Consider the following 25,270-nt stretch of genomic DNA (forward strand, 5'->3'; position numbering starts at 1 on the left):
TCTGTATGCAAAGGGACGCGACTGCAGTTCGGGAAGCAGGGGGTGAAGAGGGCACACACTTTGGGGTACACCAGTTTGGGGTGCACAGAGGGAACAAGAGCAGTAAGTGCAGTGGGGCAGCGTGGATGAGTGGCTGTGTGTATAGGGGCCGCGGTGGATGCCCGGGTGTGTATAGGGGCAGCGTGTGTGTGCAGGGACAGCGTGTGCACAGGGGCTGTGTTGGATGGCAGCGTGTGTGTAGGGGCAGCGCGTGTGTGTGCAAGGACGGTCTATGTGTAGGGGCCGTGTTAGATGGCAGTGCGTGTAGGGGCAGTGCGTGTAACCGGGGCAGTTCACGTGTGTGCGTGAAGGCTGTGTTGGATGGGTCAGTCTGTACCTGCAGGTGCCTATGGGGCTGCATGTGGGTGTTGGGGGCGCTGGGCAGGCTCAGTCTGTGGGGCACAGACTCCCACCCCGCTATTGAAGTTAAAACCCGCACACTGCTGTCCCCGCCATCCTGCCAGAACACATCCAGGCTGTGCCAGAGCTGCCTGCGGCAGGGGGACCTCAGCCGGTACCCCGCTCCGAGCCCTGAACCCAGCCTGTGCCGGGCAGGGACATGCACAGACTCCTCCGCCTGTGCTAGTGCAGACCCTAACCTCAACCCATGCCAGCGCAGACCCTAAACCTAAGCCTAAGCCTGAGCCTAAACCTACGCTTAAGCCTGACCCTAAGCCGAACCTGCAGCCAGCCTGTGCTAGAGGGGACGGACCACCCAGCCTGCGCTGATGCAAGCCCTAACCCTAATCCTGACCCAAAGCCGCGCTGGTGCCGGGGGCAGAGACCCCGGGCCGGGGCCGGGGCCGCGGGGAGGAGCGGGGCGCGGCGCTGGCGGGGGGGCGGGCGGCGGCCCCGCTGGCCGGGGTCCAGCGCCGGCGCGGCCGGGCCGGGAGCGGGGCGGGCCGGGGGCCGGGCGGTGCCGCGGCACCGCATATAAGGGCGGCGGCGGGCGGCCGGGGCAGCCGTGCTGGGGCTGCCAACGCGGAGGTGACACCATGGTGCTGTCTGCCAGCGACAAGACCAATGTGAAGTCCGTCTTCTCCAAGGCCGGCAGCCAGGTCGATGACTTACTCGGCGAGGCCCTGGAGAGGTACGTGTCCATCCCCATCGTCATCCCCTCCCCTGTCTGTTCCTGACTCCCTCCCATCTGCCCCCATCCTCTCCCCATCCACAACTGTCCCTGTCCTACGTGACCCTGTCCCTGTCTCATCCGTCTCTGACCGCTTCTGTCCCCCAGGATGTTCACCACCTACCCCCAGACCAAGACCTACTTCCCCCACTTCGACCTGCACCACGGCTCTGCTCAGATCAAGGCGCACGGCAAGAAAGTGGGAGCTGCACTGGTTGAGGCTTGCAACCACATCGATGACATCGCGGGTGCCCTCAGCAAGCTCAGCGACCTCCACGCCCAAAAGCTCCGCGTGGACCCTGTCAACTTCAAAGTGAGTATCTGGGAAGGGGTGACCAGCCCAGCTCCCCTCCTGCACCCCCTGGCTACCCTCTCGCCTCACCCCCTTGCTCACCATCTCCTTTTCCTTTCAGCTGCTGGGCCAATGCTTCCTGGTGGTGGTGGCCATCCACTTCCCCTCTGTCCTGACCCCGGAGGTCCATGCTTCACTGGACAAGTTCCTGTGCGCTGTGTCTGCTGTGCTGACTGCCAAGTACCGTTAAGACGGCACCATGGCTAGAGCTGGACCCAACCCACTGCCAGCCCTCTGACAGCGAGCAGCCAAATGATCTGAAATAAAATCTGTTGCATTTGTGCTCCAGCCCTGGCGTCCTGCTCTGGTTGCTGCCTGCGGGGAGGGAGCGGGAGGGATCTGCTCCGGGGGTCCGAACTGAGGGCCCTCCCTGCCAGGTGGGCACATGGAGGAAATGGGCTTTAGCTTTGCTGTCTCTGAGAGAGACAGTGTTTGGGTGGTGGTGCCCAGCAGGCAGACACTGCTCTGTCAGCCATGGGCATCTGGGATTACTGCATTGCTGGGGTGTCACTTTGGAGGGGTTCTGGGGGGCTGGCAGGCTGGGGGAGAGAGCGGGCATGGGGGACTGCAAGGGGAGCAGATGGGGCTGAGCCCCAGATCCTGCTCTTTGCGCTCTGAACTGCAGTAGGGTAGGGGGTGTCAGAGCAGGAAAATGAGCACAGGCAGCAAAGCGGCGCTGGGTGCTGCAGTGCTGGTGTCTGCGCAGCCCCAGCCCTTATCGCAGCCTGCAGTGGGGTGGCCGGGGCGGGGGCTGTGGGTGGCTGATAAAGGAGAGTGTGGGCTCTCCTCCAGCTGTGGGTGTGGTAGGAGACAGGGCGGCAGATAGTCCTGGGGGGCTACAACCTGCCAGGTGCTGAGTAAGGCTGCCCCAGCCCTGCCAGGGCTGGGGGGTGCTCAGTGCTGGGGAGAAGTTTTGAGAAAGCTGGTGGAGCAGAGCCAGAGCATGGAACCAAGACAAGGTTGCCATGGGCCCCTTTGCTCCCTGGCACTTGCAAGGATGAATGCTTCCCACAGCCTCCAGTCACCATCAGTGAACATATTGGAAGCAAGAGAGACCCCAAATGACTCTGGAGAGAGAGGGACACCCTCCAGCCCCCAGGGTTTCTCTTGCAAAGCACCACAGGCATCATGACCCCATATGCTCACCACACCTGAGAACGGTGAACAGGGGAAGACAAAGCTGGTCAGGGCACCGCTGACTGACCTGATCTACCTTTGCATGGAGCAGGTTGCACGCTTCCAGCTGACATCACCCATGCATAGCTGTGGGCACAACTCTGCTCCCTGGGGAGCTCAGGGGGAGCAGGGGCATGGTGGGGGGGTCAGGGCACACAAGTGTGCAAGGTAGTGTGGACTAGTGTGTAAAGCACCAGGAAGAGGCAGCATCAAATCCAGGACAGACTTGGGATGCTCCAAACCCGGCCACAGAGGACCCTTGCGGGGTCCTTATGCACATGATGTGTGCACAAGAGGCAAGGTGTAAGAGCAACGCAGGGGACAATATGTGCATGGAGGGGAAGGGGTTGGCAGTTGTCCCCACTGCCTCTGCCAGGCTTTCACTTCCAACCACTACCATGCAGTGTTGTGTCCTTAGGCAGGACATGTTGTGTGGCAGTGGGCAGTGTCCTGGCTCTGCAGCGCTTTCCCGGGGCTCTGCCTGGCCAAAGAACCGCTGAGCTCCGAAGAGCAGGGATGAATTTTGTCCCAGCCATTTGTCCCTGCTGCCACAAGATGGGGACCTCAAGCCGTGGTGCTTTATCGGGGCCAGGCAGAGGGTGGAGAGGGCCAAGCCTTGGTCCTGCCTGCAGGGCTGAGCTGGAGCCTCCGGGCAGGGAGAAGCAGGCTGCCATTGTGGGCTTCCAGCCAGTCCCAGCTCCCGAGCACACTGGGGACACTGGTGACAGCTCAGAGGGGTGCAGGAACTCTCCCCAGCAGCCCACTTCCAGCGCAGGGTGCCCCAGCAGCCAGGTACCCCATGCCTCCTGGCTTATAGCACAGGGACATGTGAGCCCCGGGGCTGCCTTCATTGGACATCCCTTGGTGGCCACGGCTTCGTGTGCCCTAGGACACAGCCTGCCCCATGGGCTAGACATGCTGGCAGCAGCAGCTTGGCTCTTCCTGAGCTAGCATTCCTGCCCAGCTGCCTCGGGACCTGCAAGCAGCACGGCAGCAGTGGTCTGCAGCGGGGCAGGTCAAATATTTCCCCCACTGCCTGATCGTGTTGGTTTTGCAGGTTGTATTGCTGCAGCCCTGGTGCTGATGAGGTGGAGGCAATCTCCACATTGCCACAGCAGCAGTAGCCCGAAATGGCACCAGGTGACGTGGAGGTGGACTTGGGGGGCAAAGCCCCCTGACCCAGGCCATGGCAGCGCTCAGGAGGCAGAGTCACGGCAGGCAGCTTCAGGGGAAGAAGGAAGATGAACATCTTCAGGTGAGACAAAAGCCTGTTCTGATGTCTCCACTATCTGGAGGCCTTTCTCGCCACTCATCAACATTTATTCCTGATGGACAAAGCGTCTATCGTTCAAAGATACCCACAGAACAACACAGTATTTTGTTATATGATAGTCACAAAGGCAAGCGGCATCTCAGAGGTCATTTTTATTGAAAGAGGAACTAAAATGACATCAGGAAACAAGCTTGATGGTTATGACTTACCTGATCACAACACTTTTACCAGTCTCTTGAGGGGCTGCAAACAGCATTGTCCAGGTAGCTTGGATACTACTCTTATTAGCATCTGATAAAAAGTCATGGCCCTAGAGAGTGTGTCCTGGAAAGGGACACAGAAGTACATACTTCTGGAGGAGGTCAAGCATCCTAGGGATTTTACCAGGAATTTCCCATTCAAAATTTAGCACAGAAGCAGTGGGAAGATACAGAACTGATTTATTACTGGAAGCTGATCTTAGGACACCAGTTGAGAGATCCTTTTGCTGGAGAGATGAGGGAAAACATCATTTGTTTTACAAACTGTTCTTCTGTTTATACATCCCATATTGGCATTCAATATGCCAATAGCGTAACTGACGATGGGTGCAGCCTATAGGTCTTTCACTGAAAAACTGCTGTGTAAGCAGTTTGTTTCCCTTGTGGTTGGACAGTTACTCTGTCCTAAATGTCAGATTTTCCGTACTGAACTGATCTCTCCAATTTGTCTAGATCATTCTGAATTTTAACCCAGTGCCTTGGGGTGCTCGCAGCCCCTCCAGCTCAGGCACATCTGAGAATTTAATAAGCGCGTTCTCCATTACAACACATAAGTTATTGATGAAGGAACAGTGAATAATAATGTTGAACCAAGGACTGGAATCTGTCACAGAAGGAAAACAGACTCATCTGAAATGATTCATTCTTGGCAATGGCCATGGTTATTACTCATCTCTTTCTTCGATTAAATGTCCCACTGTGTTTTTGTGATTTGAAGTTGACTGGTTTATGGTTCCTTAGTTTCCTCCTTTTACCCTGCTAATGATAAGAGACCCTATTGTCTTGTTTCTGCGACCCCATCACCCTCCACCACTTCTCAAAGGTACTGGCTGTGTGGAGGTGGCCTCCATCAGTTGCTGAGGTAAAAGGGCATTTTTTTCGGGCAAACAGTCTGAAAATACCAGAACGGTTGAAATATACTTTAATTCACACTTTTTAGGATCCTCCCACCTTCTCCGCTGGCTGTTTTGCTAGTGGGAAAAGGAAAAGTGGTCGTAGAAGTATGCTGGTCACTTCATTGATTCCTCTCTCCCAGTGTTGTTTGCAGCAACAGGAGATGCCATGTGGGGAGAGCACACGAGCCTAGCCAGTTTTGATTGTGCTCCTCCAGCATCCACACCAGCAGCAAGAGCAATTTCAGCGAGTACATTCCTGCCTGTTGCCTTCAGCATCTGTCTGTTGACCTGCTGCTCATGAACTTGCTATACCTTTTATAAACCTGCTGATCCTATTTGTTTCCACAACCTCCTGTGGCAGCAAGTTCCAGAAGTTCATTCTTCCCCCTGCCCTGTGTAAAGTCCTTTTTATCCATTTTAAACCAATCTACCAGACTCATCGATGGCCTCTAATTCTAGTCATGCAGAATCTGATGAGCACCAGGTCCACATTCACTTTATGATTTTGTAGAGTTGGCCCTTCCCGCTCCCCTTTCTCCAAGGAAAAATCCCAGCCTTCCCAGGACCTCCTCATACTGCAGCTGCCCCATCCCCTCGATCATCCCAGTTGCCCTACTCAGGACTCTAAGCCCACTATGTCCTTAGATTCAGAGGCCAGAACTGCACAGATGTGGGTGCACCAAGCTGTTACACAGCAGGCAAGAGATGCCCTCTTTCTTGTTTTGAGAGCCCAAGCCCTTCCTGATGACATCACCGCATTTTGCTGGCTTTTTGCTGCACATCAAGGCTACAATTTTGGTGAACCGTCAATGAGGAATCCAGCATCTTTTTCCTGAGCTGTAATAGCCAGTTTAAGTTCAACCTCCTTTGTTTTAGATCATATTTCCCTATTTGTGTCACCTTATTTATCTCCACTGAAATGATTGACCTCCTGTTTTTCCGTTTGTGAATAACACTGAAAGCTGCATATAGTAAAGCTCCATGGACTACCTCAGATAGCCTCTCACCAGTCTGCTGCAGTCATCTGACATTTCTGTCAAAAGATAAAGCGTGCAACTCTATCAGCAGGTTTTTGGTCCATATTCCTGGGACACAGTTCTTCGTTATACCCTTCCTTTCCAGATCCCCTGTCACAGTGACTTCAAGTAGGCAATGAGCTGCTGGGTAGACACAACTCAATGAGGATCTAGCTGGAGTTGGCTAAACACAGGGGTTTCCAGCCAGCGCCGCTTTTTAACTCCTTGTACCAGGACCAGACAGAGATAAGGGGGCAGACTGTGCCAGCTGTGTGCTCTCCAGAGACCTTTGCACATGGCCAAGAGGATCCCAACTATGGATTTATGGAAAGCAATACAGCAAAATGTGCATTGCAGCTGCTCAGCCAGAAAGCTTTTATATCTCCTTCGATGGTTGAGCAGCTGAGTGCCTTTATTAATAGTAGAAGTATATTTATCAAAATTCATGGGTCAGCATTGTTAAAGCTCCATAGATTCAATTTGGACAGGTCACCATTATTTATTTTTCCAGATCGTAGCTTTAAGCAAGGATATTTTCAGTATATACTCCAGATTTCTCCCCAAGCTTGTTTGAAACACTGTAGGAAATACACTCTCCAGAAAAGGGTCTTCCACTTGCATCTGAGGAGGGGCTGTGCTTGAGGACTCATGGACCAAAGAGCAAGAAGCAGATGTGATGAGCCCTAACCCTTACACAGGCACCTGCGCTATATTGTCAAGTGTGTCACTGAGCCGGACAGAAGCCCTGACCCTCGCATAGCCATGGTCCTTCAGATTTCAGCACAGACAGAAGCTCACCAGGGGTTTTCTAAACCTTGTGATTTTTGTTGCCACCACAAGAGGAGGCAGCTGGATCTTCTGCCTGGCTGCAGGTCGTGGTGGTCCATGGGTGGCTGCATGTGCCCACCTGTGGCACTGCCTCTGGAAGTGGAGGAGTAACACGTTGTGGGTCTGATTCTGCATTACATTAGCTGAGTTTGATTTATGCTCAGATGTCTCAGATCTTTGACTTTGAATCTCTTTTTTTGTCCTTTAAGAGGAAAATAACTGTAAGTAGAGACAGCATTGCAGGAAAATCATTCATAAGGATTGATTTATGATGAGCTGATACCTTTAAAGTGGAGTTGAAGGCTAAATTAACATAGAATGAGAATAGAAGGGTTGGTTTGTTCTTCCAGAAGAACAATTTTTGAGCAACAGCAAAATCAGCTGGGAGAACTCAAAGCTTATGTGGAAGATGTTTGCCATTCCCTGGGGAAAACATTGCAAAATTACTTTATATCCCAAAGAAGCAGGAAAAACAAGAGGGAAAGAGTATAGTACCTAACTGGAGTGTGATTTCCTAATATCAAAAGGATATTAGGAATAATAAGCATATTATGAAAAATGGAGAGGAGGACTAGCCATTAAAGAAGGCTTTGACTGATGTTTGCAATATGCATGAGTGAAGTAAGAGCAGATAAATCCATCAAGTTGTGGGCCAAGATCTCAGAGCTCCGTCATGAGCTTTGTTGTAAGTCATGAGCCGTGTTACAGCAGCATCTTGCGGCGCTGGGACCATGGGATTTAGACTGGCAAAAATATCAATTAGTGGAAGAACTGTAAGATAGAACTCAAGAAAATAGGGAGATGATAACAGGAATGTTGAAAGGGAATTATTGGGCTGGAAGGAAATTACTGATGGAATCAGACCTCAGATCTGGCCTTGGAATTTTTATTAATGGCCAAAATATTAAAAAAAAAAAAGATGTGGGTGCTGTCACAATAGAGGAGGATCAGGATATTACAGGATACTTGAAGGGCCTGAAGGATCAACATAGCAGAAAGGGGATGATATCCCCATGCCCAGCAAAAAGATGTGGAGGAGGCTGATGCTGTTATTAGGCAGGACACGTTCCAGAAGGAGAGCCCTGAACATCCCAGGATAGTACTACACAGGGAGAAATGGAAATGAATAGGCACTGAACAAATCTAGCCTGGGAATTAGAAGAATAGTCCCTTCCAATCCCATGCTTTATGCGCTCAAGCTTCCGGGCTGACTTCAAGGAAGTCTTCTCATAAATTAGATGAGGGCATTGCTAGCTATTGATTGCATAAGCTGCTCTGACTGGGCTTTCCGTGATGTCAGAGCCCCTAGAAAATGACTGGCTCTTCCCTAGGGGAATTCATTCCCATACCTAATAAACTCACCCCAAGTATAGCAGGACCGTGAGAGCAAGAAGTAAAGATTTTGAGTTTCTGAAGTAATAAGCCTTCAGGAAGACTGTGGTTGACAGAAAGCAGGTCTGAAGTCCTCAACCAAGCTGACCCATAAGCAAGTGGTGGGATTTTTGTCTGAGCAAGGACCCTGAGACTGTGTCTAGACTGCATTATTCTCTTGGAGAACACAAACGCATCAGAAGGTATCCCAAAGAAAAGGCCTGTAAGAGTGAAGATCCTTGACTCTTTTGGAGACAATCAGAAGATCAGAGCATGAGTTGACCTACAGAAGCCACATCTCCCACGAGTCCTATGAACATGGCAGATCCGTGAGAGCTGAGCCGGCAATCAGACTTTCTAGGGACGAGTATAAACCCCCCTTCAGATGGAAGGGCTGAGCCTGCCCTACAATTTCAGTTCTGAGCTAGGGTACGGTGGGCAGCTACTGTCTGTTTACGACTGAGGCATGTTAATGTTTGTGATTTCAGGTTAAATTGATCTTAACTTCCCATCTCGCTTTCTCTTTGTGTCACTGAGAAGCCAACGCAGGAGGCTGCTGTCTCCCGTGGCAGCAGCCTGGTTCCATCACCGCCCCCCTCTTTTCCCCAGGGCGCTCTCCCAAGGGTCCAGGGTGCTTCTGGGGTTTTGAGCCCCCCCCCAGGGTCACTTTCCCGGGGCTCTCAGGGACCTCCTGGGGTATCGGGGTGCTGGAGGACCCCAGGACCATCTGGTATCTCTGGGTCACAGGGCTCCCTGGGGTTATCCGGGGTCTTGGGGTGCTGATGGGGCTCCAGGACCTCCCCAGGATCACGGGGGTCCCCAGGTCCTCAGGACCTGGGCACCCCACAAGCCCCAGGCTCGTCCCCGAGCCCCCCAAGGCTCCCCCGGGCTGCGGGCAGACCCCGTTCCTCCCGGGGGTCCCGGCGCTGCCCCCAGACCGGGTGTCCCCACGCCCGTCCCGGGCTCCGCCGGCGCCCCCCCGGGCCGGTCCCAGCGGCTCCCCGGGGGCGGCGGGGGCGGCGGTTCCGCCGGGGGCGGGCCGGGGCGGGGCGGGCCGGCGGAAGCGGGCGGAGGCGGCGGCGATGGCGCTGCGGGGCGGGCGGCGGGCGGCGATGCCGGGATAGCGCCGGGCGGCCATGGCGCGGGGAGCCGGCCCGCCGCTGCGGCTGCTGCTCCTGCTCCTGCTGCAGCTCCTGGCGCTCCCCGCCGGCCGCGGCAACCGCACCGGCGCCGGTGAGTCCCGGCCGGGGGGATGAGGGGTCAGGTTGGGGATGCTCGGAGGCAGCTGGGGATGCTCCGCGGGGGCCGGGGCGGGGACGGAGGCGCACGTCTGGCAGAGGAGCCGGGCTGGGGGAGCGTCCCTGCCCGCCCGTGGGGCGGCGGGGCTCCCGGGGGACAGAGGCGCCGGTGGAAAACCAACCGGGTTACGTTCAAGCGAGCGGGGACTTGTCTGCCGCGCAGCCCCGGGAGCTGGGCTGAGTCCCGCAGCTCCTGCCGGGGGTGGCTTTGAGGGGGCTTTGTGATTTCCCGAGGGATTTGGGTGCTCGGGGACTCTGTGAACCCTCTCCGGTGGAGCAGCGCTTGTGTCGGGCGCTGTAGAGCAGCGAGAGGTCAGGCCCGGATCCAGAGGGGTTTGTGCTGTATTTGCGGTGGTGGTGGTTGTTTTGCTTGGTTTTGCTTTGTTTTCAGGTTACTTTACTTCCAGTGCATCAAGGCAGCTGGGGGGGAGCAGGGGTTTTCGGCAGGGCGGTGGGCTGCTCTTTGTGGTGGTGCTGGGGGTCTGGGGTCCCCGGGAACCATGCCTTCTCCTCCAGAGCGTCAGCCAGCGCATGCAGTGGTGGAAAGGTTTGCGGAGGTGAGATTGTTTGCCTTCTTTACCCTGTCACGGAGGTAGGCTTGTGCCAGCAGCGGCTATCTGCTGTTGATGGTGGTTATCACTTCCTCATAGTCTGCAAAGCGTGGAGGCTGCTCTGGAGGAGCCGATGGCTGAGATGGCCTTTTGCCCCAGGCCCACCCTCCTCTGGCATCCTGCTAGCTGGGTTCCCAGCCCTGGAGAGCTACCCTGCACTTGAGGTGTGGTGGTTGGTTTGTCTCGGCGCCGTCCCGCCAGCTAGGGGAATGCCTCTGTAGGGTTAGGTCTGGGAGCCAGTGAAGATCAGTGCCTTCCCAGAGGAGCAAGGGGTCCTCTTTCTGGGACATTTAAAGATGGATTTTTGACCCAGGCTAAAGGAATAGGGTTTCTGTTACATTATAAACAACCGAACACCTTGCCCTATAGCCATGTCTTGTCCAGAGTCAGCCTTACCATTGTCTGTATAGCTTTACACAGTGTCCTCTTTGAAATGAGGGCTTCATCCTTTTGATGGGAAGCCCTGAAACCGGCAGTCAAGATATTATTTCCTAAAACTACCATGAGATCATCTTTGGACCAACAAACCCAAGCTATTGCAGGTGGCTCTTTATTCTGAAGTTCATATAATGTGTCTCCTCTCTGCATCTGTGATTCTCCTGCATTTTGTTTCTTGTCTTAAAAACACTTTTGGTTTTTGCATATTATGTTTGAAATCTGTATGGGAGAGGATGGGAACAGCATCTATTTGACAACTCCCTTGCTCGGTTTAAAGGCTTGTTTTACATCATGGGACAGTCAAGTGGGACTTTCCAGGTTGTTGCTGTGCTGGTGCAGAGCATACTGAATGGATGGGGACAGACACGTACAGAGCACAGCAAATACTAGAGTATGCTCTCTGGATGCAAATGGGCTGCCGGAGCACACGCCTCGCCTGCGGTGACCTGTCTTTCTGGCTTTTCTCTGCTGATAATCAGTTTATCTGCCTGCGGTATTCGCCTGTCAGCCCAGGTGGAGAGTGCTGTGGGAGTCACCTTACCCGCTGTGCAGCTCTCGGGTGCCCAGCGCAGCAAAGCCCGCGAGCCGGCCCAAGCTGTTTGTGCGTGGACTTTGTCCACGCCGCTGTTCTGTTGATAGAGCCACAGCTGCTGCTGACCTGGTGGCAGGCAGCGCGTGGGCAGGGCAGGCAGGCCCTCAGCCTCTTACTGCGCTTGAGCTCGCTCCGTATAATTGACCAGTCCTTAATAAATAGCACCACTGATTGCTTGAGTTTTTAATTTTGCAGCCTGCCTGCCCTCTCCTCCCCAAAAACCACACAAATCATGCTTCAGCTTTGTGAGGACATGCTGGATGGGTGGCGACTGTGGCTGTTGGCCGTGCGGAGAGCCTGTGGGGTTGGAGCAGCTTGCATCAAGGGAGGAAGGCTTAGCCCCATGCAGGTTGTCTGATGGGACCTGTTGTGTTGAGCAGGGCCAGGGCTCTCCCAGCTCTAATCACGCTTTGTGTCCCTGTCCTGTGCCCAAACATCTCCGTGGACTTCCAGAAGCAAACATGCCGTGTGCATGCAGAGGGCAGCTGGGGGTATAGACGCCGCTGATTAAAGACTGCTCCCTTCTGTAGCTCCTGTGCATGAAATATGGCTGGGCTTGTAGGGGATCGCAGCCAGCTCTTGTTTGTAATAGCCCACGCACTGCACTGGCGTTGCAGCCAGGGAGCATTTGCTTGAAAAGCCCCTTTTGTCGTCTCTGCTCCTTGCTGGCCTAGAGAGCAGCGTAACCCTGGCGCAGGGACCGCAGCTGGACAGCTCTGCCCACGTGCTGTGGACTTCTCGCTGTCCTGCCCGGGGCTCACCCTTCCCCGTGACCTCGCCTGGCCCTGTGCGTTAAGGTGCTGCAAGCACTGCTCCCTTGGCTGGACCCTGTGGATGCGTGGCCGGGGCAGTCCCTATGGCGAGGTGAGGTGGCCACACTCTTCCGCCACAAGCAAATCCTCCGGTTGGCTTGCATGGCTGGTATTTCTTGTTTTCCTGTTGCCTCCTTTCCCTGTTGGATTCGCAGGGTGCCCGGAGGCTTTGGCTTGGTAATTTGCCAGGGAATTAAACCCATGATTACCGTTCCTGTCTCTTTGCAGCGCCGTGGGTGCAGGCCAGCATGCGTCCTGCTTTGGGGCATGAATCGTAGTTCCTGCTAGGATTAGGTTCCTCTTGGCATGAAGTACATCCCAAGGCTCTGGCCCTGCCCGAGGACTGTTTTCCTCTTTCTTTGGCATCTTTCTTAAATTCACTCGGGTCTTCTGTGTTTCCAACACGACCCTGTGCAGCGTTGGAGGAGGGCAAGTTAAACCGCGCTTGCTGCTGTATTCTCTGATAGAAATGAGGAATCTGCGTCTGAAAGGTGCCACAGTTTCTCTCCACTCCAGGGAGTTCCAGAGTAGAAAAGGAGCATCTGGGAGGACTTGGTAGAGATGTGAAGACATCTTCTTCTACCCCCTTGCTGAGTGTTATGAACCTGGTTTCCAGGTGGGCGGCATGGCCTTGGCTCCGCTGTCTCCGAGCAGTTTTGTCCCCTTCTCAACCCCGGTGTGATGTTTCTTTTCCATCCCTGAGTTGCAGTCTGGCTGGTTTCTTGCTGACAATAATACTAATGTATAATTTTGCAGGTGGAATTATCAGCAGGCTGGGGGTGATCTATAGACATAGCTGGGCAGAGGGATGGATGGAGGCTCTAGTTAGTCCTGCTGGCACTTTGACTGAATAGGTGTTGTCCTCTTGCATGACCTTTCAGCCTACCTTAGGGCTGTTCTCACTGTCCCAGCAGCCTTTCGTCCAGGTAGGAAAATCTTTAGACTTTGGAAGGTACGTCTGAAAGGAGAGTTAGGTTTGCAGCCCGTGAATTTTCATCACGTTGCGTGTCACAGGAAGGCAGTGTGTTGTGCAGCACGTGTGTCCCGAGCTGGGTAAGACCGATAACATCAGCCCACGTGCTCAGCAGAGACAGACGAGGGTACAGCTCTTGCCTGTTGGCACCATAAACTGCTGCTGGGGCCCGGAGCACCCCTGCGCTACCTGCACCCATCTGCTCTGCACTGTTTGCCCCAGGGTTTGCTGCTGCCTACTCCATCACCTTTCCTTGTGCCATCAGCTTTTCCTCCTGACCTTTTCCTCCTCCTCCTCAGTGTCCCTGGTGATCTGTGATCTTCAGAGGACATCTCACAGAGCATAGTTAAAAGCATCTTTTAGTGCTTTCTGGCTCTGGGTGACGGTTTTGTAGCAGGGGTGTGGGTGGTTCTGGCTGGAGGAACAACGCGGATCACCATGTATCCAGTGGGGCTGGGATGAGAAATCAGGGACACAAAGGGCTCCTCTCTGGCAACCTTAAAACTCCTGTGTGCTTCTGTGGGCGCGTGTAGCCCTGCAGCCTGCCCCCAGCAGCCACCCCAGCAACTGCTGTGCTCTCTCCCTTTCAGAGTCCCTGTATGTGTCCGAGTACTTCTCTCAGAGCGCACAGAAGCTCTCCTTCTACAGCTGGTATGGGAACGCCAAGCTCTTCCACTTCCGTGTGCCAGAAGACACTGTGCTGCTTCGCTGGCTCCTGCAAGCGTCCCGGGGGAAAGGACCTGAGTGCACCGACATGGAGATCACAGTGTATGTCTGTCCCTGTGCCAGTGCTTGCCCACGTGGCCTTCCTGTCCTTCTCTTGTCCTTGTTGCTCATGGCTGTGGTTGGTTGGTTGTAGGAGGCTGGGCGTCTGTTCCCCAGTTGCAGCAGTCATAGTTTCTTACTGTACTAGAACTAAATCTGTGTTTAAACCTGTAGGAGCATTTCGTGTTCACGTTACCAGTGGATCTGGGGCTGTCTGTCAGACGTGATGTCTAAGAGACGCCGTAGAAATACTGGAGAGAGCTTCACAGTGAGGCCGATGCTGCTGCTCATCAGCAAAAGTGTTCCTGGACCTTTCTGTGCCTGGCAGGATCCTGTGCATGGCACCAAAGGATGTGGCAGGGGCTTGAGAGGACCCAGACCGACTGGAGATGGACAAATTCCCCAGTACAAAGAAACTGAAGAGACTGGGGACGCTTTTTCTGAGGGACGCGGGCTGTGCGTGGAGCAGAGACAGGAGAGGAATGCAGTGTCCTGCAGACACAAGAGCATGAGAAGATTGCAAACTCAATGCCAGTGAAAGAAATGTAGCTTAAAGCAGTACATGAGTTGTTGGGGGATTTGAGATCAAAATCTTACAGCTCAAAGTCTTGCCCCACCTGCATCTTGGGAGGGTCCCAAGTTTCCTGGGCAGGTTGTGCCCTCAGAGATGTGGGTGTCTCTGGCACCCGCCCCACAGAGGTCTTGGCGGTGACTGAAGTTTGCTGCTTGGCTTGTGCTTTCCTGGTCTGTCCTGGGCACAGAGGAGTGCTCTTGGTTGCTCCAGGGCAGCCTGGAACAGATGATCTTTCTACTTTCTGCTTCCCAGAAACATTTCCCATAGTTTGGGGATGTGAGGGACAAGGCAGCAGCTAAATGATGCCCTAAGAAATGAAGACCAGCCCAGCTAAACTCAAACACGTTAATAACACATCATCTTGTCATGTTTGCTTGGTGGACCTGTTGCGTCTGTTTTCTGTGGCAGCGCAGTCCAAAAGCAAGCAAATTACATACCAAATTGGCTGCCCAAATAAATATCTCGCATATTACTTAGCTGCCTGCTTTTCTGCTGCTATGAACATTGTACTGCTTATCTGGAAAGCAGAAGTGTTGGTGTACTGAAGTCAGTCACGTGGACCTTCCTTGGTAAGCATCTTTTTAGTCGCCTGCCCGCCCTCCTAACAGAGGAAATAGGGAAGATGCAGATCTTAGCTAGAAAATGAAAGCTCTTCGTTGACGATTTAGCCTATATGGGGAATTTGCGGATGGTTATGTAAAAGGAGTAGTCTTGCGGCTGGGGCTTAACCTTAGTAAGTGTTGGGGAAATTTGCTTTCAGGCTTGATGGAACCATGTAAATCCTTATCTTAATAAGCAGCCAAGTTAAACCAATCTCTAAATAAATCCCGGATAAGCTAATAGCAGCCAGTCCTCACCAGATGAAAATATGATGGTCCACTTGAAAATGTGGGTTTTTTCCAGTCTGCTCCCTCTCCAGTCTCAGGCCAAGCTGGGTGTCCACTGACAAGTTTGTATCCCAGTTTATCTTGCCAGTGTCTTTACATCCCTCGATTTATTCGCATTCTGGTTTCTTTTGCAGGCACTTTCGCTATGGAGCCCCTCCTGTAATTAATCCACTGGGCACTCGTTTTCCTGCAAATGCGACTGTCCGTCCTTCCTATAACATAACCATCACTCTGAGCAGTGCTGTGCAAAACACCACCTTTGTGAACGTCACCACCCCTGCTGCTGGGGACTGGTTCATTGCTGCCCATCTCCCTGAGGCTGCTGGCAGGATTGAAGTGAAGGTGAGGGTGCTGGTGAGGGTCTCGGCCATCGTACTCTGCCCAGTGTGTCTCACCACAGCTGACCCGTCTGCTCTCCCCTCCTGCAGGGTTTCTCCACTCCATGCCCCTATATGTTCCAGGCAGATATGTTTGTGCTCAGACTCACTGATATGCCCATTCTGGAGCCTGGTGTTGCCATGCCACAAACCGTCGTCTCGCCTGCTAAGCCACTGCATGTCAAGTGAGTGAGAGCAGCGGATGGAAAAACTTGGGGCCGTGGTGGGGTGGGATTTCCCACAGGTGCTGCTTAGGGGGAGGCACTGTTATTCCCACGTGGGGCTGGAGCTGAGGGGTCTCCGAGCCTGTTTGCCGAGCTCCCTTGCAGCAGTGGTAGGGTTTGCGTGGGGAGCACACGAGTGCCCTTATCCAGCTCTTCCCAGGTGGTCTTAGAGGTTCAGCTGCAGGAATTTTAGTTCTTTGAGATGTTTCCCTTGGGAAGGATTTTCACAATACCAACCAGGGCGATCCTAGTTCTTGCCACAAAGCCCCAGGGACCGCTGAAGCTTGGCTGGCTTGTGTTGAGACTACAAGCTCTGCAAACTGCTGGTCCCTCCTCCTGCAGGGTCTTCGTTCCCAAGCATGCCGCAGGGATGCGGTTTGAGCTGCGAAGCTGCATAACAAGCGAGCAGAAAGCATGCACCGTGCGGGTAGTGCTGGGCTCCATCACGCTGCCCCAGTCCTTCCAGAGGATTATCACCTGCACAGGGAACATAAACTGCAGCCTGGCCCTGGACTCACCCCCCTGGGAGAAGTGGCTGCAGATCATGGTGGAGAGTCTCGGCACTGCCAATGCCAGTGTGTTGGTGGAGATGCTGGCTTCTTTCACAGGTGGGCTTCCACTTTCTCTAGGCCTATGGGAACGACCAGAGAGAACTTTGTGTCTACTGTGTCTCTCTTGGGTCTTTGGGTGGCTGGCTGTAGTGGCCTGCATTCCCCAGCATGCTGGTTGCCTGGGCATAACCCTGGGTGCTGAGACCTAGTTGTTACTTTGGAGTCAAAAGTGAAGGCTCCAGTGTTCACCCAAGAGGGATACTCCCTGGAGGGATACTCCCTGTTTTGGAAATGCCTGAAAAATTCAGGGTCTCTGAAGCAAGATATTTTCCAAAGGCTGTTTGGGAAGGAGTGGCTGGCTTGAAATCTGGTGGGGAGAATGGTTTTGGGTAGATGCACCAGACTGTAATGGTATGTTGACTATCGATTGGCCATAAGCAGGCTACAGACAGGAAACCATCTCACAGAGGTTTACGTGGGGTAATGTCTTGGGTTGTAGCGAGGGTATGTCACCATTTCGGGTGACACCTTGTGACTCAGGAGGTCACAAGGTCCTCGTGGCTGCGATAGGCACCTTTGCATCCTTTTGTTAGGTGACCACAATCCCTGTTTGACTCTAGGAAGCTCATCAACTAGGTACATTTTTAAAGTTTTCTTCTGCTGGGGGTTCTGTAATCCCCTTCTCAAAGCAGAGCCTCATCCCGTGTGCCGGAGGGCCTGGCACTGGCAGCCAAGGTGTTAGAGGGGAGCACTAGAGTCTCTGGGAGCGATGGGCAGGCTCCAGCAGTGGGACTCCACGTGTCACATTCAGCTCTATCTGCCATGACGTGATGGCTTGTGCCTGTAGCTACATTGGGTTAGCATCTCTCTTCTCAGCTTTGTCTGCTCACATCTGGGGAACTGGTAGAGACTTTTAGGCAGCCTGTGGTTATGGGACAGCTAAGTGCTGTGCTCTGCCACTGGCTGGTGAATGCTCCCTGGGTACATTCACGTGTCATGATGCTGTGCGTTACCCCTTCTTCTGTTCCCCCTCCCCTTCCCTGCAGCTCCAGGATGCTTCCACCCACTGTACTCTGGCTTCCATCAGTGTCCCAACTTGTGGATGCCGATGCTAGAGTTCCCCCTGCAAAGACAGTGCCTTTCAGGGGCTGTAGCCAATACTGCAGTGCATGAACCAGCTGAAATACCCCAAGTTTGTGCTATCGCTTGAAGGTCTGGAGCTGCTGGGGCCCTGCCTGGATGAGGTGCTAGTCCTGGCTGTGCTGATTCCTCCCCTTTTCTGCTTTACAGCTTGTAGACCAGGAAGTACCAGTTCATTCCCTAACTTCAGCAGCCTAAACCAGAGCCAAACTGGTCCCAGACCAGGTAGCACAGGAGCAGCAGGGAGCTCCACTCTGTCTACTGGAGAGGCTTCACGCAACGCATCCGACCAGAAGAGCTTCTGTCTGCAGAACCAGCCCGTCGTTCGTGAGGATCTGGATGTGGTGTCTGTGCGCTACAGGCTCTTGAATAGTCCCAGCGTGCCTGTGAGCTCCCTCTCCCCGACCCTCCTCCTCCTCAACCTGAACACTGGCATGGACAGCGGGGGTTCCCTCGTGGTCAGTCTCCTGCTTAACAAGGTGCGGAGGCTGATTGATAGGATTGTCTCCCCTTTGCAGGGCTTTGTCCCTGCTCCTGGGCTGGTTTGTCAGCAAACTCCAGGGGCTGTAGGTACCTGTGGGACTTTTTCTCTTTCTTTTTGTTGTCACAAAACACTCTGAGCCTGTTTTAGCCGCTTCTAGCATGTCCCACCTGCCAGCTCTAATTCAAATGCCACAGCTTGCCGGTGTGTGGTGGCAGTTGAGGCAGAGGAGACGAAATGGAAGGCAGCTGCAATGCCATCTTCTCCACAGGAGCCTAGCGCCTTGCCACCAGGGAAGGAGACTGAGCAAGGGAGCCCAGGGATCTTCCTGCCCAAGTCGCTGATTCCCAGGCTGCTTCAGTGACACCCCAAAATCAGCCCCCTGAAATTCTATGAAATTTCCTGAAGGCTGGAGCAGGGCTCAGCCCTGATGTCCTGCTGCCTCTGACTTCTGCCACCCTGTGCTCGTGCTGAAGCGATGTGTGAGCGTCCCAGCTTTGGGGCAGTTCCCCCCGTGCAGTCCCCCGGGAGGCTCTCTTGCCTTTCAGCCAGCATGTAACACGGTGGCAGTGCAGGGTGAGCTGAACACAGGTTTGCCCAGAAAGAGCTGCTGAATTGATGGGTGACCTTGATCTGCAGGATTTATTGTCACCTGCTGTTTCCGTGTACTGTGGGCAGCGTGGGAGGTGAGTTGTGCAGGGGGGTGGCATCAGGGCGCTCTGACGTGGGACACTGCTCTGTTTGCACAGACGTCCGTGAGCCTGGCCAATGCCACCGTGGTAGCGTGTGTGAGTGCTGCTTCACCGGTGCTGTCCCTCAATGCCACACAGAACTGCAGCACAGGTATGAGAGCTGCTGGCACTCACCACCAGCTCAGCTATGCCATCTCAGGGCTTTGCTTTTAGACCTCATGAGCTGTTAACTGACTCAAGACTTTGTGGGGTGTCCCAGGGAAGCCGATTTTGGCACAAGCCCTCCAGAGGTCTTGGTGCTGGCATCTGCCCAGGGGTGCTGGGATGCAGATGCTAGCCTGGCACCAGGAGTTAGCTTCCACCAAAGGAAGGTCTGGTTACCAGCTGGGGCTCTTCCAGCCTCGTTGGCAGGAGGTCTGGGGATGGTCAGGGTATTACTGGTGTGCAGAGAAGCTGAGCTCTGCACTGGAGGACTAGCCAAGCAAACAGGCTGTTCCAGGTGCCCTGTGCTATCTAGGCAGGTACCAAGAGCTGAGATGAAAGAAAAAACAAGGGGCTCAGGAGCAAGGGTCCTTGGTGACTCCTGAGGAGAGGAGCAAGGAGCCACAGGAGCATCTGATTTCTGTGCAGCTAGTCTCAGCCTGGGATTGCCATGGACTCTTCTCCCCTAGTTCTGGCCCATCACAGCACCCTCTTCTCTTTAAGCTTTTTTCCAGGGCTACCCACTGAGCGTGAGCACGTCATCTGCAGAAGCAATGCTGATTGTCCTGTACCCGCAGACGGATGACTGGTTCCTTTCCCTGCAGCTCATCTGCCCAAAGGGCCAGGGGTGAGTCTGGTGTGTCATCCCACCTTGGGGCTGGTTCAGAGTGCTCTGCCTCTGGGTCCTGCCGCCCTTGACTAGCGTGAGCAAAACCAAACCCATGTCCTCACTGCTGTGCCATGGGCTCGTCTCACCTGGTAGGAGTGAAGCTGTGGCTGCAGAGGGGGAAGGAGGCAGGTGGCAGTGCCGACTTGCTCTCTTGTGAGTACCCAAGCAGCTTGTCTGGTGCCAAGCTGGCATGTCTCATGCAGACTGTGGGTGGCAGAGCCTGCCTGGATGAGCTTCTCCTTCCCCCAGTGGATTTTGAAGTGACAAATTGGTAACTGAAAATGCTGCTGTTACTCCTTTGAGGGATCTCTTGAAATGCAGACAGTTGCACCCATAGTCCTGCAGTTTGCCTTCCTGCTGGTCCCTTGTGTAAGGGGCCGAACGCACACTGTAAAACAGTGCTGGTGATGCTGGGCCTGGGCACCAGGGTCTGCTTTGGGGTTCTGGGGAGAGGTGACTCCTGCTTGCGCATCAGTTCAGCAGTCTGAGTGGAGAGGGAGCTGACTCTGCTCCTAGCTCTTGGGAGGGATGGAGCAGATCTTGAAATCGGAGGGAGCTTGCATGCATGAGCGTGGCCTGACCCTCTGGAGCAAAGTGCTCCCTGGGCACAAGGCTGCCCCGAAGGACCGGGGTACCAAGGCAACCTGCTCTCCTTGCAGTGAATGTAATGCTGCAGAAGCCAAAGTGACCGTCTTTGCATACCTCACCCCCTGCTTCAATGACTGTGGGCCGTACGGACAGTGCAGCCTCCTGAGAAGACACGGCTACCTCTATGCTGGCTGCAGCTGCAAGGCTGGTGAGTGCCTTTTCCTAGGAAAATCCTTCCCAAGGGGAGGCCACATTTTTCGGTGGTGGTATTTGGGTAGGGGAGCCTGGGGTCTGCCGTGGCTGCCAGGAACAGCCTGAGGTCGTAGCACCTGCCCAGGGAGCCCTTCGCACCCATGGTGGCCTCTTTGGGAGCATCCTGACTTCCCCAAGGGGTGCTGTGTTCTGGGAAGCACAGAGAACCACAGGGGAAATTGGGAATCGGGCTGAGGACAACTTTCTGCTCAATGGTCATTTTGCCTCCAGCTTGGAGACTCCCAGGGCTTGGAGAGGTCCTTCTGAGCGTCCCCAAAGGGATCAGGCTGCCGACAGGGCTGCCTGAAAGTGTCTTTCAGGGCGGTTTGCTACACAGGGCCCTGATAAGGGATGCGATGAGGCTGGGCTGCAGTCCCTGTCCGTGCTTTGCCATGGTGCTCTGTCTCCTGCCAAGAGCCAGCACGCGGGCCAGCCCTTAGACTCAGAGGTGCCCCTGGAGGAGGAACATCTGTGTCAAGCTGCTAATTATCTTAATGGGATGAGCAGACTGGGCGGGAGTCAGTGGTGTAGGGAAGATGATAGCTCTGCTGTGCTTGGGTGAGTAAGTGTACCTGTTCTCAGCAGAAGGACAAGGCAAAATGTGGTTCAGTGCTGCTTTGGGCCTGAGCCAGGACGTCCCTGCTGTCTGCTGCAGTGCTGATGCTGGGCAAGGAGCGAGATGGAAAACAGCATCCTAATTTCCCCGAGGGGTGCCAGGTTCTGGGAAGCACAGAGCACCCCAGGGGAACTGGGGAATCAGGCTGAGGACAGCTTTCTGCTGAATCACTTGGAGCAAAATGCCCCATCTGCATATTCGTGACCCAGAAATAAACTGGAGAGAGCAGCCTCTCTGGGCTCTGCCTGGCGGGGAGCCAGCAGAAGGGGCAGAGCTGCTGGCTTGGTTTCTAGTGGCACTGCAATGGGATGGATGCTACTCTGCTTGTTGACCATAGAGTGCCTGCACGTACCCAGGCTGCTCTGTGACTGACCTCCTTTCCCCAAAAGGAGGGCATGGGCACCCTAATCTTGAATTAAAATAATTACAATTAAAAAAAAAAAAAAAAAAGGAAAGAACAAAAGGCAGGTTTGTGTTTGTAGAAGATGGTCTCACTTCAGTCCTTGGTATCCCATTAGCAGGCTGAGAATTGACCCCCATGTCAAGCCTAGAGTGTGTGCTGTCCTCTAGAAAGTTTTCAATCCCATGTGCCCTGCACAGACCTGGATGTCACCCTGGGCTGAGGCAGTAGGTTTGGTCACCCTGGAGAAGAGGAGTTGGAGAGGGGTTGAACCACACCTTCCACAGCCCACAGGGGTTACAGGGACCCTGGAGCCAGGCTCTTCTGGGGGAGCACAGGGAAAAGGCAAGAGGCCGCAGACACAGGCTGCAGCAAGGAAACTTTCAGCTAAGTCGAAGAAGACAAATCTCCCCCCGTGAGAGTTGTTCAGCTTTGTACAGTATCCAGGTCTCCATCCTCGGAGATCTTCAAAACTCAGTTGGGCAAGGCCCAGGGCAACCTCAGTTGGCTTTGCACTCTACCCTGCTGTGACAGGAGGTAAGACAGGAGCCCAATGGCTTCCTCCATGTTGTGGATCATTCTCCACCCTGGTTCCTGGGATCTGTAGGGATGTTGCACCCAGCTTACACTATCATCCGAAGCATCTGAGCCTCAAATGCTTAATGTATCACCTGCAAGTAGCATGTGTGTTGAGTTACTGTGGGAATGAAAAGTACCAGCCTGGACACACCTATGCTGTATGTAGAATGGCCCCTGCTATGTCGGAATAACCTGGGGGTGTCCTCAGAGCAGACACGGGGCTCTGTTGGGGTTCCCCAAGACTTTCCACAGCAGAGCATGCAATGAGTAACGAGACCATCCTGAGAACAGGAGTGCGAGTGGCTGACGGAGCAAGGGAGAGAAGGCCAGGAGGTGGTCCTGGCGTGTGATTGCCTCTTCCGAGGAGTCCCAGGCTCTTGCTGGGTGCTGCGGGAGGACAAGGCAGGGCATGCGAGATCCACACAAACCTCTCTGCTCCACAGGCTGGGGCGGGTGGAGCTGCACGGATGATACCAAGGCTCAATCTGTCAGTGCACAGAACCTGGCCACCCTCCTGCTCACCCTGAGCAACCTCATGTTCCTGCCGGCAATAGCAGTTGCTGTTTATCGCTACTACCTGGTGGAGGCCTCCGTCTACACCTACACCATGTTCTTCTCCACGGTAGGGATTGCCTTTTGTCGGGTCCACTGCTAGCTTCCCCTCAGCATCAGGTATGCTGCATGGGACTGAAGTCCTTGGTGGAGCAGTCCATCCTGGAGCTCCACAGGGAGCTTCTAGGGGCATTGGATGAGCACCTCCATGGACAGGTCCTGCCCCTTCAGAGCTTGGTAGGAGTGTTATTTTCCCTGGACTCTTCTACCCACACTGCGGGTGCTTGTATTTGGGGGTGGGACCCCAGGGAGCTGAGATGGGGTTGGAGCATTGTGCACTTGAAGGGTGCTGTGTTAGGAGCTCTCGGCTGCTGCTGGGAGGGTGCAAGTTGATGACTGCTCTCATCTGCTTTCTGTAATGGTGGAGCTACCATGGGCCGAGCCTTCTCCTGCCTCTCCTTCCTGGAAAGCCGTGTGCTGCTGCTGGATTCATGCTAGCCTTTGCTTTTGTCCCCGGCTCTAGTTCTACCATGCGTGTGACCAGCCAGGCGTCGCGGTGATGTGCATCATGGACTATGACACACTACAGTACTGTGACTTTTTGGGCTCTGTGGTGTCCATCTGGGTGACGATCCTGTGCATGTCCCGGGTGAAGAAGATCCTGAAATACGTGAGTGTCAGGTAACCCCGCATGGCAGGGCCAGACCTGAGCCAGCCAAGCTGCGGGTGGCCATGCTGAGCCCTCTCACGGCTGTATTTTAATGACACAGCCCAGCCTGGTGACGAAGCGTGTTTGTCGCCCAGTGCCACCCTCATTTTTAAACCAGTGGGTTGTTTTGTCCCAGGGGTTTGGATCATGAACCTGCGTGATTGTAGGGACTGGGCCTGAAGGGACTGAGATTTGTGGGAAAGGTTTGTGGGTCCTCTGGTTTCTCCTTCTGAAGGTGCTGCTCCCGAGTCCTGCATGCACGCAGGGCTGGGTGGCCAGGAGGTGAGGTTCTCCCTGCCTTTGCAATGGCTGGCTGTGCTCTGGCAGCAGATGAGCTGCTGACGATAGTGGTGGTGTCTCATTCCCAGGTCCTTTTCGTCTTGGGGACCCTGTTAATTGCCATGTCCCTGCAGCTGGACCGCAGAGGGGTGTGGAACATGATGGGTCCCTGCCTCTTTGCCCTTGTCATCATGATTGCAGCGTGGGTAAGTACAGGCAGCCAGGCAGGACCTGCTGCCCTGAGCTCCCTTCCAGAGAATGATGGTGGCAGAGCAGACCCCAGGCTCCAGCCCATCCACAAGGAGAGCTTGATCTCCTTGAAACACCCAGGTGGAGGGAGGGCAGGGCAAGGGATTTGCCTTCCATCCCTCCAGTAGCTGACAAATCCCCCAGTTACGGGTCTCAGCACAGTCCAGCTGCTGCAGCTCCAGTTGAGCGCACACCTGTGGCTGAAGTATTGTCCCAGAGCAGTCGGCTGTTGCCCATGCCCTGGGCAGGAGCTATGGCATCTGTGCTGGGCTTTGGTGTCACAGCTGGATAGGGACTCTTGCACACAAGAGATGGGCCCAAGAAGGGGGAGGGGGCTGAATTTCTCAGGGGCAGCAAGCACACCCTCTTGCTGTGAGGTTAGCAGATGTTCCTGGTCAGGCAGCGCTGCCCGTTTTCCCCTGCCTAAGCTTCTGCTTGGCTGCTTAACCCTCCTATGCTTTCAAACCTCCAGGTTTACCACGGAGTGAAGCGCAGACACTGCTACCCCTCCTCGTGGAAGCGCTGGGTTTTCTACCTCCTCCCAGGGATCACCTTGGCTTTCATCGCTATCTCAGTATATGCATTCATGGAAACCAATGAGAACTATTACTACACCCACAGCATCTGGCACGTGCTGGTGGCTTGCAGCGTTGCTTTCCTGCTTCCTCCACGGGACAAGCATAAGAAGCCCTGGGCCTGGTCACAGAAGCTCACTTGTCGCTATCAGATTTGCCAGAACGACCGTGAGGAGCTCTATGCTGTGACCTGAAGCTGCTCAGCTCCTGGTAGCAGAGGTGGAGGGCTGGTGCGGTTGCTCTTTGCCTGGGCTGCCCCTCTCTCACACGTGAGCAATCCTCTTACATGCTCATTCACTGGCTGGGAGAGCTCAGTATGGACCAGGTTTAAAGACGAAGATGGTGGGCTTGTCTTGTGAAGGCAAGTTTGAGGCCACCTCTGCTTTTCTGCTGGGATGGGGCAGGCTCTTCATGGTTCTAGATCAAGGAATAGCCTGCCCCCCACCTCCCCATGGCCCTGGGGGAAACTGCCAGCCCTTCCTCCCCTCCTGCTGCATCCATGAGGCTTGGGCTTAGCCCACGCTGAGCTGGAGCCAGGGCTTTGGCTGCCGGGCTCTTCCCTGTACACCCTGTCCTAGTAGAGGGCTGTGGGATGGGTATTTCCCCTGCCATCCTGCAATCAGCATTTGAACCCAAGAGAAGAACGGGTTTCTTCTGATCTAGGGGGAAAATGCTGCCATGTGCCCTTGGTGCTGATGGGGAGGGAGGGAGCTGATCTTGGCGTGCGCTGTGCCCTTGGCTGCTGTCTCCATGGGGGTCTGCAGCCTCTCTCCCCATGAAACAGGCAGTGCTGCTCTTACCTAGTCCTGGTAAGAACAAGTCCTGCAAGAACAAGGCCAGGACTT

The 25,270-nt window shown here is 54.5% G+C and overlaps 2 protein-coding genes across 5 annotated transcripts; both read left to right on the forward strand.

Moving 5' to 3' along the window:
- Nucleotides 1–970: 970 nt before the first annotated feature.
- Nucleotides 971–1,808, forward strand: LOC104023428 (hemoglobin subunit alpha-A). Its single transcript, XM_009477248.2, has 3 exons — nt 971–1,129; nt 1,277–1,481; nt 1,582–1,808. The coding sequence occupies exons 1-3, from the start codon at nt 1,035–1,037 to the stop codon at nt 1,708–1,710; spliced, it is 429 nt and encodes a 142-aa protein (XP_009475523.1). The 5' UTR covers nt 971–1,034; the 3' UTR covers nt 1,711–1,808.
- On the forward strand, nt 1,762–24,619 carry PGAP6 (post-GPI attachment to proteins 6). 4 transcript variants are annotated; one of them, XM_087732166.1, is made up of 14 exons: nt 1,762–1,897; nt 3,754–3,951; nt 13,655–13,832; nt 15,425–15,632; nt 15,719–15,852; nt 16,234–16,499; nt 17,733–18,061; nt 18,813–18,906; nt 19,461–19,584; nt 20,286–20,422; nt 22,505–22,683; nt 23,137–23,283; nt 23,691–23,807; nt 24,323–24,619. In XM_087732166.1, exons 3-14 carry the CDS (start codon nt 13,819–13,821, stop codon nt 24,617–24,619), a joined length of 2,046 nt encoding a protein of 681 aa, XP_087588292.1. In that variant the 5' UTR covers nt 1,762–1,897; nt 3,754–3,951; nt 13,655–13,818. The 4 variants fall into 4 exon arrangements, 3 of the variants coding, with proteins under 3 accessions (XP_087588292.1, XP_087588291.1, XP_087588290.1); XM_087732165.1 differs by lacking the exon at nt 1,762–1,897 and adding an exon at nt 3,339–3,488; XR_015698829.1 differs by lacking the exons at nt 1,762–1,897; nt 3,754–3,951 and adding an exon at nt 9,406–9,573 and having other exon boundaries at nt 23,137–23,294; nt 24,323–24,461.
- The last annotated feature ends 651 nt before the right edge of the window (nt 24,620–25,270 follow it).

Source organism: Nipponia nippon, unplaced genomic scaffold (genome assembly GCF_047370975.1).
Source record: "Nipponia nippon isolate SJK-2023a ecotype South Korea unplaced genomic scaffold, ASM4737097v1 scaffold_5, whole genome shotgun sequence".
In the NCBI taxonomy this organism is placed as follows: Eukaryota; Metazoa; Chordata; class Aves; order Pelecaniformes; family Threskiornithidae; genus Nipponia; species Nipponia nippon.